The 19,555-nt window shown below is 35.4% G+C and overlaps 1 protein-coding gene across 2 annotated transcripts in view; it reads right to left on the bottom strand.

Annotated features, from left to right (window-relative positions):
- Window positions 1-19,555, bottom strand: part of LRPPRC (leucine rich pentatricopeptide repeat containing) — a 104,044-nt gene that overhangs the window by 48,012 nt on the left and 36,477 nt on the right. Inside the window, exons 15-23 of one of the 2 annotated variants that reach the window (XM_027621411.1) lie at window positions 12,531-12,558; window positions 10,724-10,781; window positions 9,529-9,635; window positions 9,229-9,306; window positions 8,841-8,885; window positions 8,382-8,495; window positions 7,220-7,350; window positions 6,394-6,479; window positions 4,775-4,982 (exon numbers count right to left, since the gene is read on the bottom strand). In XM_027621411.1, coding sequence (XP_027477212.1) covers window positions 4,775-4,982; window positions 6,394-6,479; window positions 7,220-7,350; window positions 8,382-8,495; window positions 8,841-8,885; window positions 9,229-9,306; window positions 9,529-9,635; window positions 10,724-10,781; window positions 12,531-12,558 — 855 coding nt within the window. The remainder of the gene's footprint in view (window positions 1-4,774; window positions 4,983-6,393; window positions 6,480-7,219; window positions 7,351-8,381; window positions 8,496-8,840; window positions 8,886-9,228; window positions 9,307-9,528; window positions 9,636-10,723; window positions 10,782-12,530; window positions 12,559-19,555) is intronic. The other variant, XM_027621412.1, reaches the window with a different exon arrangement.

Here is a 19,555-nt window from a genome sequence, read left to right as displayed (position 1 = left end):
ATATTAAAATACACTCTACAATCTCCAATTCACTTCTTTAAGGGAACATGACCCTATATATATACCCCACTACAAACTGTAATTTTGCATTATTTCATGGAGGAACATCTAAAACTGCAAGCTTGAAGCTCACACGGCAAATCTGACACCACCTTTAGTTTTAGTCATTATTAACGGAATTAAAGTACGGTATAATGTCACTGACAGAAAAACACTGGACATACATTCATACGAGGCATCCACTGATCACAGAAATATCTACTCAAAGAAACCAGGAAACAAAGCACTCCTAAGTCAAATTCCTCACCGTACCTAACTATAAAAATCATAAATGCATTTCACACAATCTTGTACTGTTAGAACAAGAATGACTCGTGACAACTATCTATTCACCTATCAGTAGCTTCAAACTTAATCTCCTTAGAGTAACTTACTTTCCAACCCTGAGTATACTTAATTTAAACCATGAAAAAAGACAAATATTGGTTTTTAATTGGAATAAAGTGCTTCAACATTATACATAGTGTTAGTGAAGTGGCAATTTACCTAAAGGGATCACTGACTTGAAAAGCTCTCAAAATCTGAAATCACTAGAGAAAAGGGGAGTTTGAGGGAGAAAAAAAGTTTAAAACAAGGGAAAAAACACTTCAACACTCTAAAAACAAACTATTCCATAAATCTTAAGCAGTTGTTCAGTGTGGAGAGAAATCAATTCAAGAGAAACAAGCATCTTCATAAAAATTATTCTGTTAAGAGAACCAGCCTTTGAAAGAGCTAAATGTTTTTTTTCTGTTCATCATCTATAAATGAGGAATCTTCAAGGAGACTGGTGTTGCAATTACAACTAATCCTCCCCAAAAAATTAACTGTGTTGAAGGCTTTGTAATTTCCCTAGGTACAATTTAGCTGTCACTTACTTTAAAATTTACTCAAACATGCGTTCCGAACAGCACTAACTTCACATGTCAAGTGCTTTCCAGCCAATTGAGTCTAAACTGGAAGTCGGTGTTAAACAACTGAATGATTAGACAAGATAGCTCATTTCCCTGCTCTTTTGTTCAGAATAAAATGCCACATTTACATTATCAGGCTCAACAGGATTTTCTGACAGAGGCAGAAAAAACCCTACTGAACACTGTCCGTACTAAGCACATGAAGCCTGTCATTTACCAATCATCCTTCAAAAAGCAATAGCCATGAATGTAACTTAATTACGACCCAATGATCCTTGACGAAAAATCATCTTATCACTGTCCTGTCCCCCTAGGGCAAATGAACCACTTTTGTCCTTTGGCACTGATGATGCTAAATTCTTAATTGCAATAATGGAGTAAAAGAGCCAAACCTCCTTAATTTCCTTTCAGCACACAAAGAGTTTTACTCTAGAAGGCAAGCATTCCCATAAATAATAAAAGTATCCAGTACAAATGAAGATGCTAAAATTGAAGGGGAGTGTATATGACAGAATAACCAGCATTTTTAAAAGTATATTTCCCACTTATATAACATTTTAAAGTGCTACAGTGAGTTTTAAAACTTTTATGATTATAGGTTCATCTTACAGATATTGTGACCTTTATGAAGAACTAAAGATTAACTTGGCAAGAGTTCTGGGAGGATTAAATATACAAAGTCCATGATTCACTTAAATGAAAATGCATGTGGGCATATACAGATTATAGCACAAATCAGCACAGAAAAGTCCTTAATGGAAAGCAGAAATTAAAGCTTCTTTAATCATTTGCACTAAATAATCCAGTTAAACAGCTTCAGATATTTTTCATATGCAATGAAACCAAAATGGATAAGCTATAAAACAAGTGAATCTGAAACTACATCATACACATTTTTATGCTTTTAAACCTAATGGCCCAGATTTTATTAATTTCATTTCCTTTACCAGAGCATAAAGACTAATCAAAAGCTCTTTTAACCTATTTTAAAGCATGTTTTTCTTCCATATTATGGAGGACCCAGATTATCTTCCAGAATCAGGTACGATTTCAATAAAAAAAAAATTTTAAGTAGTTACCAAAAAAATGTTTAAAATAACATTCATTTGGACTATACATAGACATGTGGCTTATACAATAATCCTAACATAAATGAAACACATGAAAGTTTTGTTCAACTGTGCATACCTTTCCATTTAATACAAGTATCATTTTGATAATAAACAGATGAGTTTACCAACTTCACAATTTTGCAAGCCTGTTATTATTTTGTATTTTGCTTTGCAAATAAACAGAAACAAAATGTATTGTTTTCCACAACCACAAAGCTTTTTATACATTTTCCAACAAACAAACTGACCCATGATTACTTTCTCCCATGTTTTATTTACTGCTGGAAAAGTCAGTCTCAAAATTAAGATCTTTCTGAATCTTAAAGATCATCTTTCTAAAAAACCCAATTTCATGGATTGGTTCCAGAATTACAATACTTAAGTGACAGTCTCTACAGATTTTTGCAGTGACATTCCAAAAAGATGCTTGTCTTTGAACGAAAAGCTGAAGATTTTGTATGATGTTCTGAAATGTATTTCATACTTTTATCTCAAGTCTGAATAAATAAGGCTCATTCTCCAGATGAGCTCATACCTGCTGAGGTCAATTACATGGTATTATTGAAGAGTAAACATATTTAATCAAATCAAGTTTATGTGGACTTTTTGGCAGGCTAGTGTAGTTAATCCTTGTACTTAACTTGTCATGATTCTGAATCATTTATCTTCCATCAGTTAGGGAAAACACAACTGAAACAAAGTTTTCAAAGACAACTTTTCCCCCAACTTATCCCAGACGATAGGTGCTACTACTGTTTTCTGCTATTTTATAAACATGAAATTTCCTTTAACTCCTCATTATTCTCATGACTCTACAACAACCAACAAAACCTTTGTATTATGATAAACTGAAAGATCCGGCCATGGAGATTGCCTCTGCAAAGCAAAGATAGCAAAAAAAGGCTAGGCAAATCAAAATAGCAGGTAATAATTTCTTGATGTATCTGAAAGTAATTAAGAAATCATAAAAGATACTAATTTAGATTTCTCTAGCCCAATTAATAGGGACAGCCATATTTTACTGAGACATACAAATCTCTGACTGTACTCTATAATCAGAAACACGGAGCATGCTCCAGGTTAACATCTGAATCCCATGGTATTTCCATTTTCCTGTGGGTAAGCTCTCCTTGGTTCATGAGCCCCATCTGCAGACCTCTTTCAGAAAACTTTCGTTGTCTTCTCTGTCTTCAAAGTATTTCTATTTGTAAGATACTTTTCTACCAGGGCCTCATTTTCATTGTTAATTATTTTATTTTTGCCCAGTAGTGGAGGAGGGCCTAATTCTTCTGGGCACTGGGCCCATTTCTTTCAAATCCCTATGCAGAGCTCCACATGCAATTTGCAGAGATGGGTCTTTCAAGCAATCAAAAAAATTCTGGTAGGAAGCATATTAATTATAGGATTTCTATATAAAGTTGGCTGTGAACATGAGAACTCAGCAACACACTAATTGTTTGAATCACTATTTCTTTAAAAGGATGTAATGCTGAGATTGTAGAGGTTAAGATCTGGCCAATCATCTAACTTGATAAACTATTTTTCGATTGGATGGCAAAGAAATTATTTCATCAAACATATGTGGATGTATCTGTGTGTGTATAAATATGTATACCCACATTTCCTAACATGGAGCCAAGATGATTTTTATTTCCCATTTTAAATTCAATACTAAACCATTCATTATATTCAATTAATTATACCCTCTAATAAATAAAGAAAAACTACCAGAAATTTGGGAAGAATATGAGAACCATTAAAATACATCTTTTACTTTTCTCTTGGCATTGACAGGGCCACATCCATACTAAAGTCAGAAAAATCCCATACATTTATCTTGATGAGCCCTCAGCAATATAAGAAGTGTTGAATCACTATATTGTACACCTGAAACTAATATAACTCTGTATGTTAACTACCTTGGAATTAAAATAAAATAAATAAAATCAGAAATCCCAATCACAAAATAGGCAGATTAAAAACTGCATTAAGGCTTGAAAAAGATGACAAGAAAAATCTAGGAAATAAAAAAAAGGAAATCAAATGCAAAAAGAAGATAATAAAGAGTGCTTAATGGTCTTACTAAAATGTTTCACTCATTACAAGAGTGTAGGGTTGATTTTTATGATTTGCATTACAAATAATATCTTAAATTGGGCACCAACTTGAGCATTTTAAATGTAAAAAATTTCAAACTCCATAAACCTCATCATATCAACAAAATTCATCTTCCTCCCCCAAGGCACAGAGACATCTTCCATAGTATTAATGGAAGCTAGAGTCACTGTACTGGCACATGCTATTAAAATCAAATACCACATGGAGAAAAGGAGAACCAAAGAGATGCTGCTACATTATTACCTGAATGACAGTCATGATGCATAATCAAAAGCCCTAGAGAATCTTTCCTCCTTATATATTAGTGATTAACACCTATAAGGCTCAAACTGGGAAAAATTAGATTCAATTTCATGTAGTATCATCACACGCCCCACAAAAAAAATCACCACAGACCATTCCATTGAGAAGCAACCCACAGGGTTGCTGCTTACTTTAAAGGTCAACCAGTCCATATTAAGTACTCTTATTCTGTGGCAAATAACCTCCAAGGCTTCCAAGCGGCAGAGTACTGACAAAATATAATCCCCAAATGATCAAGACTCATTATCTTAATGCCAACATTTAAAATTCAAAATTCAATTAACTTACTTTTCCAGATACAGAGTGACTAATGGGGAACTTAAGGCAGTGGATGGTTTTGCTAACCCTAGAGTCATGATGGCTTCATGCAACTGTTTCACTGTTTCTGTTTCACCTCTTAAAGCTGCGCCATTTAGGATGTGGAAAAAGGACAAGACTGTTGCATCTTTGATAACAACATCCTTCTCTTTCATCTCCTTTAGAATGTTAATAGCATCTACAATGAAGTAACACAAAAGACCCTTAGGTAATTTCATGTAGGGAAAACAAACTGCTATTAAAACAGCATTTCAAGCCCAGCAGGAATGTAAATTCTAGTGTATAATGCCGATTTCAAGTTAATTACTACTTGCATTTCTAAACGAGACTACAATTATAAATCCACAATAGCATGGTTTTATCATTTCCCTGCAACTTTGACTACAAATTATAGATAGGGACTGTGTGCCCACTCTGCACCACATAACCCTGTATGGTCTGCCCTATAGCTGTAAGATCCTCCTAAATGGATGCTTTTATCGTTCAGAGCTAACATCTGCTAAATCACATCATTGTTTCTTCAGCAGATGGCTTGTCAGGAGGCCAGATAATAAAGATGTGTTTACACTGTATATACAGCCAGACTAATGGCCTGATACCGATAGGGCCTGTTTGCTATGTCGATACTAATTAGCCAAGCAGAGCCAATGAAAGCTTTCCAAAAGACTACATGTTAATACATTAGATTCATTAAGCTTCATTAGAAAGGCAGAAACAAACATTTTAGGATATGGAATAAGTGCATTTTTATAATGTTGTTTTTAATTATTGCACAGACAAAATGTTTTGACCGCTTCACAAAAAGTGATTTTAAAAAAGCAGGCTAAACCTTATAAAGAGTTTTCTCTGTTAGAAAGACTTCCTAAAAAAAAATCCAGTGTTCAAATCAAGTATTTTCTCCACATATTTTTCACTGTAAAAAAAAAAAAAATCTTCTCTAGAAATAAAAGGGAGAGAGGAAGGCTAAAAAAGGAAGTTTCAAAATAAAACCCAATGAAAAATGTAAGAAACAAGCAACAGTAAGAACATATTATCAAGTGTAAATAATTAGGCTTAGCATTGTCTCAACAATGAGAAAATCAGCAAATGCTTATCAGCTATATAATCAGTGAGGTTTTCTCTGCAAACTTCTAAATAAAAACTTACTAAAGTATATATTTTTGGTAATATCAGAAGTTAAGACAAAGACTACAGCAAAATTCATATTCTTAAATAAAGGTTATGTTTATAGGTTTTATGTTCAGCCTTCAGACATTCTTAAGCAAAAACAAAGCCATTAGTGCAGGCACATCAGCAAATTGTGCCATAAGTCATGATCTTCAAACTCAATCCAAACAGCAATGCTAATAAAAACTAGCTGTAGAAATGCAAAAAGCACTGAGCTGTGCAAATGTAAATGACAAGCTTGCCAATCCATTAAAACTAATGGCCTACACTGTCCATGCAGCTCTGGATGGATTCACATGCAAATTTGTATGCAAAGTGTTCAAGCACTTTGCAGGACATGATATACCATTAATATCAATTCACATGTTATTCCAGTGGCAAGATACTTGCATCACATATTTCCTTTATGTGCCGAGGCTTACCTTGGAGCTTGCCATGTTTTCCCAATACTTTTACAAGGCCTACATACTTGCCAGTGTCAAGGACAGCAGATGAATTTAATCGGTCACTAAAAATTAAAAAAATTTTAACATAATATAAAATTTAACATAATATAAAAAAAATTATATTATGTTACAAGGTGACTGTAAAAAGAACTGCAATAGCCATTTTATCCTTTTCAAAAACACGTCAGTTGTTCTGAATTGTTACTTAGGCCTCTACATTTCAGTAAAGGTTTATTTTTGAAGCCATTCTCAAATTCACAATTATATTCAAAGTGACAAAAGACGTAAAAATCTACCACTACACATATATTGCATCACCCCATCTGCAAATGATACAAATGAAGGAACTCTTTTGCTTCACAGTACTTTAGGTGATTCTAACTTTGTCATAAACATTGAAACACTCAAAAAGACTTATTTTTTAATTAATAACTCTATCAGGATGGGAAACTAAAGATACCTGAGAAATGGACAGAATGTTATTCACACTACAGTAGAGAAAGGGAAATGTTAAGCCTTATAAAATAGTTACCATCACCCCTTTTATGATATGCAGTTATACAGTCAGTGGGGAAAAAACCTTGGCTTTAAGGATGTCTTATCATACTTAAACAAAGACTCCCTGCTGAAAACAAGCCATAATTAATCAAAGGGAGGCATTTTATGAAATTTTAAAAACACTGACAAAAAAAGAATTTTTAAAAATGACATTCTGTAAGAGTAATATTCAATTTACATGATCCATCAAGGACTGTCTATCAGCATAAATGCTGATGATTTGCTTCAGTGCCAGGGTACTCACAATTCTTGTTTCAGGTTCAATGCATCTTCTGCATTATCATGTCGACAGCACAAATTTATTAAAGCAGCATAGCCACCAACAACCATGTCTGATTCATATTTTGCTTTCAATTCAAGAGCTTTTTGCATGTTCTAAGATAACGGAGTAAAAAAGAAGTAAGAAATGATACAGAAGTAAAAATGTCCAATCTCTAGGTATAGCATTCAGAGTGTAAAGAAAGTTAATAGCACTTTAAAAACAAATGGATCCATGTTATTAACTTCACCTTCCTCCTTTGTGTTTTTATTCACCTTTCAGAAAGCAGGTAAGATACACATGTAGGGTTTATTTTTTTTTTTTTCACATGTAGGGTTTAAAAGATGTTACATGTAACGCCAAACAAGTTGCTGTGCCAAATTTGATGTTTTAGCTTTGTAGGTACTACAAAAAAGATGTCCAAATTAAATATGTACCAAGCCAGCCCCTACTCACAGTCCAATTTCCATACACAGAAATATATATCATGGCAAAGTTCCTCAGAGTCTAGTTTAATATCCAAGCAAAGTGAAAAAATATTTTAGAATTCAATAGTACTATGTTATAATCTTAAAGTCAGTTATGTTTCTTTCCCCTAAAAACAGGCATGTGACTAAATCATATTGAACTAGAAACTGAAAAAGTCTAGTGAAATACCACAAATTGCAGACACACACTAAAATGAACACAAAGTACAGCTGGACGCCTGCTGAAAAAAAGCAAGAGACCCTTTATCTCGGAAAGAGCTTTTTTCCAGCAGGAAAATGGAATTTCAATCTCTGCATTAACAATCCAGTAATATTTGACTTGCAAATGACTACTGCATGTATCAGTTGCTTGACAATCTAGATATAAGAGACCGGAGCCATGGCTTGAAAGGACATTTGGCATGTATGATAAACCTATCACGGCTGTTACTATCATTCACTTCACAGATTATCGTAAACAAACTACAGCAACCTGAAAACATGCCATTCAAGGTGTAGCTGAAATTAGTTAACCTTTCATTTAATTGCATTCGTCACACACATGACGTATAATAATCAATTGTGAAAATCATAAATATTATTTTTGGCTTTGCTTACTTTTATCTCTAAAGAATTTTTTTACCTTAATAGCATATTTGAAATATTTAAACACATGTTACCTCTTCTGAACAAAGCGCTAGTATGAGTTGCTTTAGGACATCTCCTATAGGTTGATTTTCAGCTTGTAGTTTTTCAAGTGTAGACTCCAAAAGAGATGACGGCAGCTGTGTAGTCTACAGGAACAGAAAGAAAAGGAAAGAAATTTACTACAAAAAGAAAATGCACCCCTTGTCACTCTTCCCTTTAAGCCGACCTTTCCTCGATGTCATAAATGCTATCAAGGACATTAATCTGGGGATCCGTGGATGAACTCCAGGGATTTTTGATGCTCCTGGGATACATACGCAAATGTCTTAGATACACTGATTTGTCTGAGATGGGGAATAGCTGTTACCAACTTTAGATGTATACTGATGACAAAAATGTTAGGAACCACTGGTTTTATAAGGACACAATCTAGAATTCTCTTTAAATGTGGTGGTTATAGCATGTAGAATCTACTCAAAAAACCTACTTACTTTTCTAGAGTCTATCTTCTCTCTTTCAACCAATGTATTAACATCCTAAAATTGAGATTTAAATTAGAATTAGAAAATACATGGAAAAATATATTAGCAAATGTCAAAAGCGAATTTCAAAAGTTTCAGCTTATGTTACTATTTTTCCATCTTTTCAAAATCTTCCAGAAATTCTATTCATACTTCAGTAACCATTGTAATAAATATTTTAAACACATCCTTCAATATATAAACAGTATTTACCAACCATCAATGAGAAGCTTTCTTTTAATGGCTGCCATTTAAGTGAACTGTTTTTGGCCAAAAGCACCATAGTTAAATACAATTTTAACATGCTTTTATATATAAATTAAGCATTTTAAAAAATTGATTACTATTTTACACACACCTTAATCAATTCAGGAACATGGTAGCTATCCAGTAGATTACGAATGCCTCTGTAGATATTTTCAGGAATTTTTATATTCTGTGCAAAGGGAAAGGAGGAAAGAAAAAAACAAAAACAGGTTGAGTTTTAGACAACCAAACTGAAATTTGTCTAACAGAAATTATCTCAGACATAATTTAAGTCTCCAACTCGTGTATGTCATTGAGAAGTGGTCTGGTTGTACTTAAAAGCAGCAATTTCAAATCTAATAGATACATGTCAGACAGGACAGGCATTATATAGCAAAAAATGAAATGGTACCATCTCCTTCAGCTGATGGAAGTATTGTCTCAAACGCTCCTCCTTGGCCTGTACCTCTGAGTCACTCATGCTGTCAATCAAGTTATAAAGAAAATAGCCAACAGCTTCTGTGGAAAAAAACAAGAGAAAGCATTCCACTAAAATTACTGAGACTGTCATGTTATCAAGATTAATTTATAAGAAATCATTTTGGTGTGAGATGTCACCCTGATGAGAGGCTCTGAAATGGCAACACTGATCACTGAGGCATAGAGATTATGTGGTTTGGGAGCACATATCTAACTGGTGAGTGAAAGGAATATTAATTATTTTCAGACCGAGTGACAGCTTTTCAGTACTGAATCTTACTTCAATCTCTTTTTTTCCACCACTCTGTGACAGAAGTGGTCCTGCCCAAGGCCTGACCCCTTTCCTGTCCAAATCACAAGTAGGAAGCATAAATAAATGCCTTGTACACATTTCTGCACTAATTTTTTTGTGGGCAATATTTAGGGAACACATAAAATTAGAAACGACTGTCAAATGTTGAGTATAGAAAGTTAAATAATTTTAATAAGCAGATACAGTAATCCTGTGGAGAGCTGCCTATTAGCCAATGAAAAACCAAGATTAACAAAGATGTTTTGTAACAACAGTAATTTTCTTATGCGTTCAAGCATAAAATGTATAGGGCCATGTGTTAATACCTAGGATAGAAAATGTGAACTTTCAAGAAGGGTGCCTTCTTAAAGAAAACCATATATTCTAGGCTTCATTATATGGAAAACAAAAATCATTAAATGTCAAAATAATGTATTTTGGATAATAAATTATATTTAAGCGGGAAAAAAACCTAAAACTCTCCTTTACTGTTTTACACACTTAAAATTAACTATACCTCCAAAACATTAAAATAACAAACATTAAGAATGACTGGTCATTAAGCCTATTTTCACAGGTGCTGTAAGAAGCATTTTCCTCAGTGTCTAAACAGGAAAAAGCCTCCAACCCTGTCTTTCCCAAAACAATTATGATGATAAAACCAAACACCCCAGAGATCTCAAAATGCTGTGGTTATCAATATAAAGATTTAAAACCAAATGTTTTCAAATTTCACTTTTAAAAAGAAAATGTTTACTGCTGTAACCCTTCCAGCCCATCATTACAAAAGAATGGACTGGTGGGTAAGTTACAATCATCGAAATTGAAACGCTACCCGTTGGTCCTGGAGGCTCTTGGCAATAACGTCCATCCTTATACAACAGTTCTGTTATCTGGTAAGACAGAAAATGCACGCATTGCAGCAAGAGAAGCAAACAAGAACAAATACAATCTAAAACTGAATTCTTGAAATAAGAAAGCCTCTCCCCAGTAAGGTATTATTCTATAGCACAGTAATTCAATACTACCCCCACCTGCCAAGGAAATTGTTTTGTTTTTAAATAATAGGTTTGTCTTTAAAAGCAAAAACAAAACAAACCCATGTCAAAGGAAAACTACAATGTTTCATGAAATGTCACTAAGAAACCCTCTAAATGGATTTGTTTATGTATTGTTTTAAATCAACTATTATAAACAGGAAAGAGCTTTTAGGAATTATCAACCAGTATTATTTCTCATCATGTTGTTTTAGGTCTTGTTGAAATTGGACCAGTTTCCTCCTTTTAAATGAAGTATTACAGAAAATAATGTAAAACATGCTGGATCACTAAATAGCTTAATTTTTCTTAGTTTTTTTCCAATGACATTTTCCCAGTTATTTTAATGGCATTAAAACCAAAGGGGTCAAAAGCTCTCTTGGGCTTGTCCTCACAGATTCCTAGCAGTTGAATGCACAAATACTAAAAGACATACACAACACGTATTCTTCCACATTAATTCTGCTGGCAAAATTTTTAACTAAAGAAATCCAAATATGTATTTTGTGATGAAAATGATTACAAAACCTATAGTACTGGCCTGTAACTTTTGAACACAGTATCTGACTATCCATCCTTGGGTCTGAAGACAGTAAGAACGGAAACATATGGCTCTTTTCCAAAGTGACATGAGTTAGGAATTCTGAACTACTTTATGTGTATTCTACGAATGAACTTATTTGCTCTTAAAATAGTGCCTGGCACATATTACAAGTGTTAGCAACTCAAAATGCAATTACTTCTACTACTATTAATTTGCTAATATAGAAAATTAGGCAAAATTAACCATATCCCACTTCACTCCACCAGGAAAATCATGCTGCAGTTAATGGCAATTCAAAGGACAGTTAAGGTAGAAAGTCCTCAAAGCAAAAAAACAATTCTCATCTGCAAACTGTTTTTTAAACTGTATAGAAGGAAGACAATACATTCTACCAGAAGTTACAACCATACAGTAGATCTAAGATAGCTACATTTAATACCAAATTTTGAACAAAAATACATTTCATGAATAAACTGATAAAAAAATCTTTCTAGTCAAAAAAAAAAAAATCACTTCTAAATACAGATTTCCCAATCATAAATTATAATTGACTATAGGGTTTGGCAGTATAATACTTAAAACAGAATTCAGTCAAATTTAGATCTTAAAAAATATTTAAATTGGGAATTCCAGTTAATAATGTATATTCTGATTTTACTTCGCTACAACTATTTCTTGCAATTCAGCATAAGGATAATTGTACTTCCTGCATAAAAGCAGTTAACTTCTTAAAAAAAGAGCAATTTAAAATTATCTATGTATCATTCATATATAAATATGTATATGTATATACATTTTAAATTAGTTATTAGATCTGTAAATCAAATGTCACTGCAATAATGTTAACAGCTGTCCTCCGAAAAAGTCGAAGACCTTATGAAGAATTTAGGACTAAGGATCGCTTCATGCTCTAGGAAGACATTTTAAAAAACTACCAATTTCAAGATTCTAAAGTCATTCATTTATAATAGCACATCATAAATGTATGAAGCTGTTACAACTTTGGCTCTCAATAGCTTTTTATGTATCACCTTAGGAATTGCAGTACTAGGAATACTTACCTTGCTCCAAAGATTTATATCCATAGACCTGCAGAGGGCAGCAAAGGATTAAAAATAAATAGAGGTTTAAAAAACATTTTAAGTTAAAACATACTAGCAATGATTATATGCAATGCATACAGATCAAAGTCATAAAATAAGTAAGTAAATAAATATTTCCAAAGTTAAGCTGAATTTTCAGGACAAGATAATTTAGAAAGACTGATTCTTACTTTGAACCATCAAAATAAAGATCAGTTTGGACAAGAATCAGTAAGAACCACCCCTAAATCTTTGGGTCCAAGTCTGATAGAGCACGATATTTGCATACTCTCAAAGCATCTGCCCACAGACTGCTTATTACTTGTAATGGTAAAGACAGAACCCATATAATGGAGAAACTGAACATCTTCATTAGGTGATCAAAATTAACATCACCAATGAGACACTGATGGACACTGTATGTTTTTTAGATTTAATTCCCTGAGGACAGAGTATCTATCACTCCAATGGTGTCCCAGGCAGTAATGGACTTAATCAAGGGAACCATCGTAAGGAACGTTCTATAAATTAACTGGCCTGTATTCCCCCAAAATGTTAATGTCATAAAAGACAAAAGCTGAAAAAGTGTTCCATACTAGATAGAGAAAATTAAAGATAAAAGACAACTAACATCCATCCCTAAAGTAGATTCTAGAAAGGAGGGGGAGAAATACAAAAAAAGAAAAAAAAATTGGTAACATTAGAACAAAAAGAGCTATAGTAGACAAAAATAGTCCATCGATGCTAAGTTTCCTGAATTTGTTACCTGTGCGGTGGTTATGTAAGAATACCCTTGTTCTGTAGCGGGGCCCCTGGTTGGCTCAGTCAGTAGAGCACGCAACTGTTCTAAGTTCAAGCCCCAGGTTTGGAGTACAGATTACTTAAAAATAAAATCTTAGAAAGAAAAAAAAAAGGGGGGGTATCTTTGTTCTGTAGAATTACATACTGATAGATTTAAGCCCAATGTGTTAAAAAAAAATTATCTGTATGTGTGTATGTATATACGGATTGATAGATGGATGGACAGAGTGATAGATTCATTCACCAGTGAAGAGTGATATGCCAAAATGCTTAAAGTTAGTAAATGGGGTATACAAGAGTTCTCTGTGCCATTCTTGTAATTTTCTGTAAATCTCAAAATTATTTCAAAGAAAGAAAGAACGGCTGATCCAAATTGTTCCTATTTAAATGAAAAGCCATTTCTAAAACAGGATAACCAGTGAACGCTGGTCTTACACTATTTCTAAGCTTTGTAAACTTAATATAAGTTCTGTATATTTATTTATTTAAGATTTATTTATTTTTATTTGAGAGAAGAGAAAGAGAGAGAGCTTGTGTGCACAGGGGGCGGGGGCAGAAGGAGATGGAGAGAAACTAAAGCAGACTCCACACAGAGCATGGAGCCCGGTGAAGGGCTCGATCTCAGGACTCTTGAGATCACGACCTAAGCTGAAACCAAGAGTTGGACGTTTAACCAACTGTGCCATCCAGGCGCCCCATATAAGCTCTTTATATTTAATTTAAATATGTCATCTACTTTAAAAAGACTAATTTGTGTTTTAATGGTAATTTTATAATGTAAATGTCATATAATTTATTAAAACTTATAGAATATATTATAAATATTTACATTATAAAATGCCCACAAAATCTATAAGCCTTTATAAACCTATACCCTTATAGGCCTTTTTAGGCCTTATTGGCCTTTTTAAACTTGAGGTTAGGCAGCTTTGAGTGGACTGAATTTTGGAATAGTGAGTTAACAAGGCATTTATTTTTATTTTATTTTTTTTAAAGATTTTATTTATTTATTTGACAGAGAGAGCCACAGCGAGAGAGGGAACACAAGCGGGGGGAGTGGAAGGGGGGAAGCAGGCCTCCCACGGAGCAGGGAGCCCGATGTGGAACTCGATCCCAGGACCCCGGGATCATGACCTGAGCCGAAGGCAGACGCTTAACGACTGAGCCACCCAGGTGCCCCCATTTATATTTTAAATGGGGGTGCTTGGCTGGGTGAGTCGGCAGAACACACAGCTCTTAATCTCGGTGTTGTAAATCTGAGCCCCATATTGGATGTAGAGATTACTTGAAAAAAAATTTTTTTTCACAATGAACTGCTAACACATGCAACAACTTGGATGGGTTTCAGGGGCATTATGCTGAATAAAAAAAGGCCAGTCTCAAAACAGGACATACTTTATGAGTCCATTTATATTATCTTTGCAAAATAACAAAATCACATAAATGGAAAACAAATGAGTGATTGCCACAGGTTAGAGATGGGGTGGAGGAAGTGGTAGGACTACAGGGGGTGGTGGTGGGGACAGGTACGTGTAGTGATAGAGTAATTCTTTATCCTCACTGAGGTGATACCAGAAAGCTACACATGTAATAAACATCAGAACTACACACACACACACACAGTACCAATGTAAAATTCCTGGTTTTGATAATGTACTATAGTTATGTAATATGTAACCAGTGGGCGAAAATAGGACACAGAGGGCCTACATGCTCTCTACCCATCTTTGCAACTCTCTGTGATTCTATAATTATTTCAAAATAAAATACAAACATGTTCCATGCCCCTCTGGAATCCTCTTCCTTATGATGAAATCATCCCTCCCACTGATGCACATTAAGAAAAAGTTTTGAAAAAGATGGATTCTTATCTGTAGGTGGGGGAAAATGTTTACGAAGCCCTATGTTTAGTATCGTGTTTATTTTGATTTGGGAAAAAATTTTTGAGAAATCAGTTAACAGAAGAAATGATAAACGGACCTACGAAGCATAGCTCAGGGCTGTGGCAGAAAACAATCTCTCAACTATTACAAGTTTTCATCTCACCCATCTACTGATTACAGAGCAGCCTCCTCTGACTACTTGACATTTCCATATATAAAAAAATAAAAGGAAAAAAAGATTTTTTTTTAATTTTGTGAAATAATAAGTGAAAAAGTGAGAACTCAAGATGTGAGGATAAAAAGCTGTGTAGTGAACAGTATGACAAAATAAAAGTCTGTATTGATAAAAAATAAGGCATCTTTTTTGATCAGGCTAGGAACACCTTTATTAATTCCAAGGAATCTTAATCTACAGGTGCCTACCACATCTAAGGAATTGGGGAGGAAGGGGAGGAGGAGGGAAATCAAAGTTTGCAAGCAAGAGGACAATGCCCAAAAGTTCATAATATTAAGTGGCAAGACTTACAGTGGTTAACTTTTTGGTATCATGAACCCCTTTGGGAAGCTGATGTATCCCCCTTATCAATTACTGTTAATTTTGTCAGATGTGATAATATTACAGTGGTTATATTGCTGTATTTAAAATAAGTTCTAGGGTGCCTGGGTGGCTCAGTTGGTTAAGCAACTGCCTTCGGCTCAGGTCATGATCCTGGAGTCCCGGGATCCAGTCCCGCATCGGGCTCCCTGCTCAGCAGGGAGTCTGCTTCTCCCTCTGACCCTCTTCCCCACTCATGTTTATTCTCTCTCGTGCGCAAATAAATAAATAAAATCTTTAAAATAAATAAATAAATAAATAAAATAAGTTCTAGGGGCACATGGGTGGCTCAGTCGGTTAAGCATCGACTACTGATTTTGGCCCAGGTCATGATCTTAGGGTTGTGAGATGGAGTTACCCATCTGCTTGAGTTTTTCTCTCCCCTTCTCCCTCTGCCCCTCCTCCCCTCTCCCTCTCTAAAAAGAAAAAATAATAATTATAATAAAAAATAAAATAAGGGACGCCTGGGTGGCTCAGTTGGTTAAGTATCCAGTTCTTGGTTTTGGCTCAGGTCATGATCTCAGGCTTATGAGATGGAGCCCTGAGCTCAGTGGGGAGTTTCTTGAAGATTCTCTCCTTTGGCCCCTCCCCCAACTTACATGCTCTCTCTCAAATAAATCTTTAAAAAATAATAAAATAAAAAAATAAGTTCTGAGATGTATTACTAAAGTATTTATAGGGAGAATGACAAGAGATCTGTAATTTAAAAAGTCCATCCAGGGGTAGAAGAAGGGGTTGGGGAGGAAAAAAATGAAACAAGATGGCCAAAATCTTAACTACTGAAGCTGGCTGATGGATACTTTTCCGAGTTCTACTTTTGTGAATGTTTGAAAACTCCTATAGTAAAACACAAACACATACCATCTCTGGCCTAAATGCTGTACCTCTCAACATTAATAAGCTGGGCTTCCTTTTTAAGAAAAGCTACTTAATCATCTTTCATCAAACAACTTAAAAAATAAAAAATACTGGGGCAGCTGGGTGGCTCAGTCGTTAAGCGTCTGCCTGCCTTTGGCTCAGGTCATGATCCCAGCTTTTGTAAAGAACAGTCAACACTTCCTCACTGCATGTTCACTCCTTAATCCAATGCAATCTAACTTCTGGCCCTAAACCTCCACTGAAAGTACTCTTGTTAAAATTACCACTAATCTCAACTCAGAATTCAACTAACACTTTTTGGTTCCCTTTGACTAAGTTTTGAGATTTGTGTTGTTGATCATTCTCTGCCAATCTCCCACTGATGCTACTCAAACCCTATCAGACATTCTCCTTCCCCATCTGCTCCTTAAGCAATCCTCTGTTCTAAGTTCCAAGTGCCTTATATTCTTTTTTTTTTTAAGATTTTATTTATTTGACAGAGAGAGAGAGAGCACAAGCAGGGGGAGTGGCAGGCAGAGGGAGAGAGAAGCAGGCTCCCCAAGGAGCAGGCAGTCCGATGTGGGGCTCCATCCCAGGACCCTAGGATCATGACCTGAGCCGAAGGCTGTCACTTAACCAACTGAGCCACCCAGGCGCCCCATATTCTTTTATTTTTAAGACAATCCTGCATGTAGATATTTAAATTCCTTGTTTCACAGAAGAGGAAAAAGACTTAGAAAGGCGCCTGGGTGGCTCAGTTGTTGGGCATCTGCCTTCGGCTCAGGTCATGATCTCAGGGTCCTGGGATCGAGCCCCTCATTAGGCTCCCTGCTCCACGGGAAGCCTGCTTCTCCCTCTCCCATTCCCTCTGCTTGTGTTCCCTCTCTCGCCATGTCTCTCTCTGTCAAATAAATAAATAAAATCCTAAAAAAAAAAAAAAGAAAGAAAGAAAGGCTAAGTAGGGACTGAGCCAGCCCGGTAGAGCACGTGACTCTTGATCTCAGGGTTGTGAGCTCGAGCCCCATGATGAGCATAAAGATTACTTAATAAAAACAAATAGGCTAAGTAAAGTATCTTCACCTGAAATCCCACAAGCACCTCAAAAGATCCCATAAACTGATCATCCACTCCTTACCTGCATCCTTTTCTCCCCTCTTTGAATATTTACTAAAAGTCTTTTACCTTCATTACCTAAATCTTTCAATGGCTCAAAGCCATAACTCAAAGTCCAAACCTCATGACTTGGAATGAGATCATTCATGAAGGGCCCCAGGCTACCATTTTGGCTTTATTTCTTGCCATTACTTCATAGTTTCTTGGGCTATCATCACATCAATCTACCTTCAGGTCCCCGGATGCACTGTTCTGTTAGCCTCAAAATTGGCCTTTGCCTAGAATGCCCTTCCTTCACCTTGGACAAATTCTTACTCATCCTTTGATACTCAGCTCAGCGCCTCTCCTCACATCCTGCCCTGACCCATCCCTCCCTTAACCTTGGCAGAGGAGATAGTACCTTCTTCCACACGTGCATAAATATCAAGACCCCTTTGCAGTTACTTTCTTATTTTCTGGTCTCCAACTATGAACAACTTGGCGACAAGAAGCTTCCCATTCATCCTTGATTCCCCTATTATTTTGTGGTCCCAGTTCTCAGCACACACAAATAAGAGTTAATGTTTCTGAGCACCCAAATTGTACTTCCTTAAGTACTTTCCCTCCTCCTATAAAAATGTCATGAGTAAGCCTCACCGGCTGATTGAAAAGAGGACTGTGCCATCTGGCATTTAACTTGGTGAATTCAATAGGGCTAAGTATCAGAAATCTGATTTGGGTTTTTTTCCAACATAGGAAAAGCAGTACCACTTCAAAGGCATAAAGTCCCACTTGCCAGGTTCAGACTATTGCCATCAGGTCAGAGAATCCCTCCGTCAATCCCAGGACTCTTCAGTGACAAAAAAGACTTAAATGTTTGCATGTTAATTCTGAAGCATTTACCTTTTTTATATGTTATATTCCCAGTCAAGTTCTGAACTAGTTTCAGTGACATTTTGTCTCTCAGAAGTGACTCTATTTCTGGTGGTGGAGTTTTCAATGATATATAATATGTATACTGCCCTCTTTCTTACTTAACTTTGTTCAGCTAGCACTATTGTTGGAAAGTCTTATTCATACTTAATATCATCCTACTTTGGATCTGACATAAGAATTTATGAACTTTATCAGTCATATCTAAAATGCCCTTTTAAAATGTTCTTAAAAATAGCCTTATTTTTTAAAAAAGTTTAGTAGAAGCGGGGTGCCTGAGTGGCTCAGTCATTAGGCGCCTGCCTTTGGCCCAGGTCACGATCCCAGGGTCTTGGGATTGAGTCCTGCGTTGGGCTCCCTGCTCAGTGGAGAGCCGCCTTCTCCCTCTCCCTCTGTTACTCCCCCTGCTTGTACTCTCTCTCTGTCAAATAATAAAAACCTTTTATAAATAAATAAATAAAGAGTTTAGAAGCAAAAATTCCCTAATAATCTTAAACAATCTCACCCTAACTAAGCAGTATTGAATTTGAATAGTATTCTACAGATGACTTTGCCTACATACGTTAACAATTTATAAATTGGAAAGCTTTAGGAAGGCATATACTTAATTGGTAATTAATGACCATGTCTTGAGTTTATCAACTTACAGAAATACTAGCTCACCACTCAAACACTACTCTCTAAAGACATGACGAAAAATAGTATTAATATTTCAAAAATATTGTGGGAGAGCATAAAAAATTAATCTGGGCCAACAGGTTCCAGAACACATGCTGGGAACTACCGCCTCATGGGCCCCGGACCTACCACTTAGGAGGCAGTTTATATTGAGAGTAGAAAAC

The sequence above is a fragment of the Zalophus californianus genome, chromosome 8 (assembly GCF_009762305.2).
Source record: "Zalophus californianus isolate mZalCal1 chromosome 8, mZalCal1.pri.v2, whole genome shotgun sequence".
Lineage (NCBI taxonomy): Eukaryota > Metazoa > Chordata > Mammalia > Carnivora > Otariidae > Zalophus > Zalophus californianus.
The sequence above is the reverse complement of the archived record's forward strand: the minus strand, read 5'-3'. Positions and strand labels throughout refer to the sequence as shown.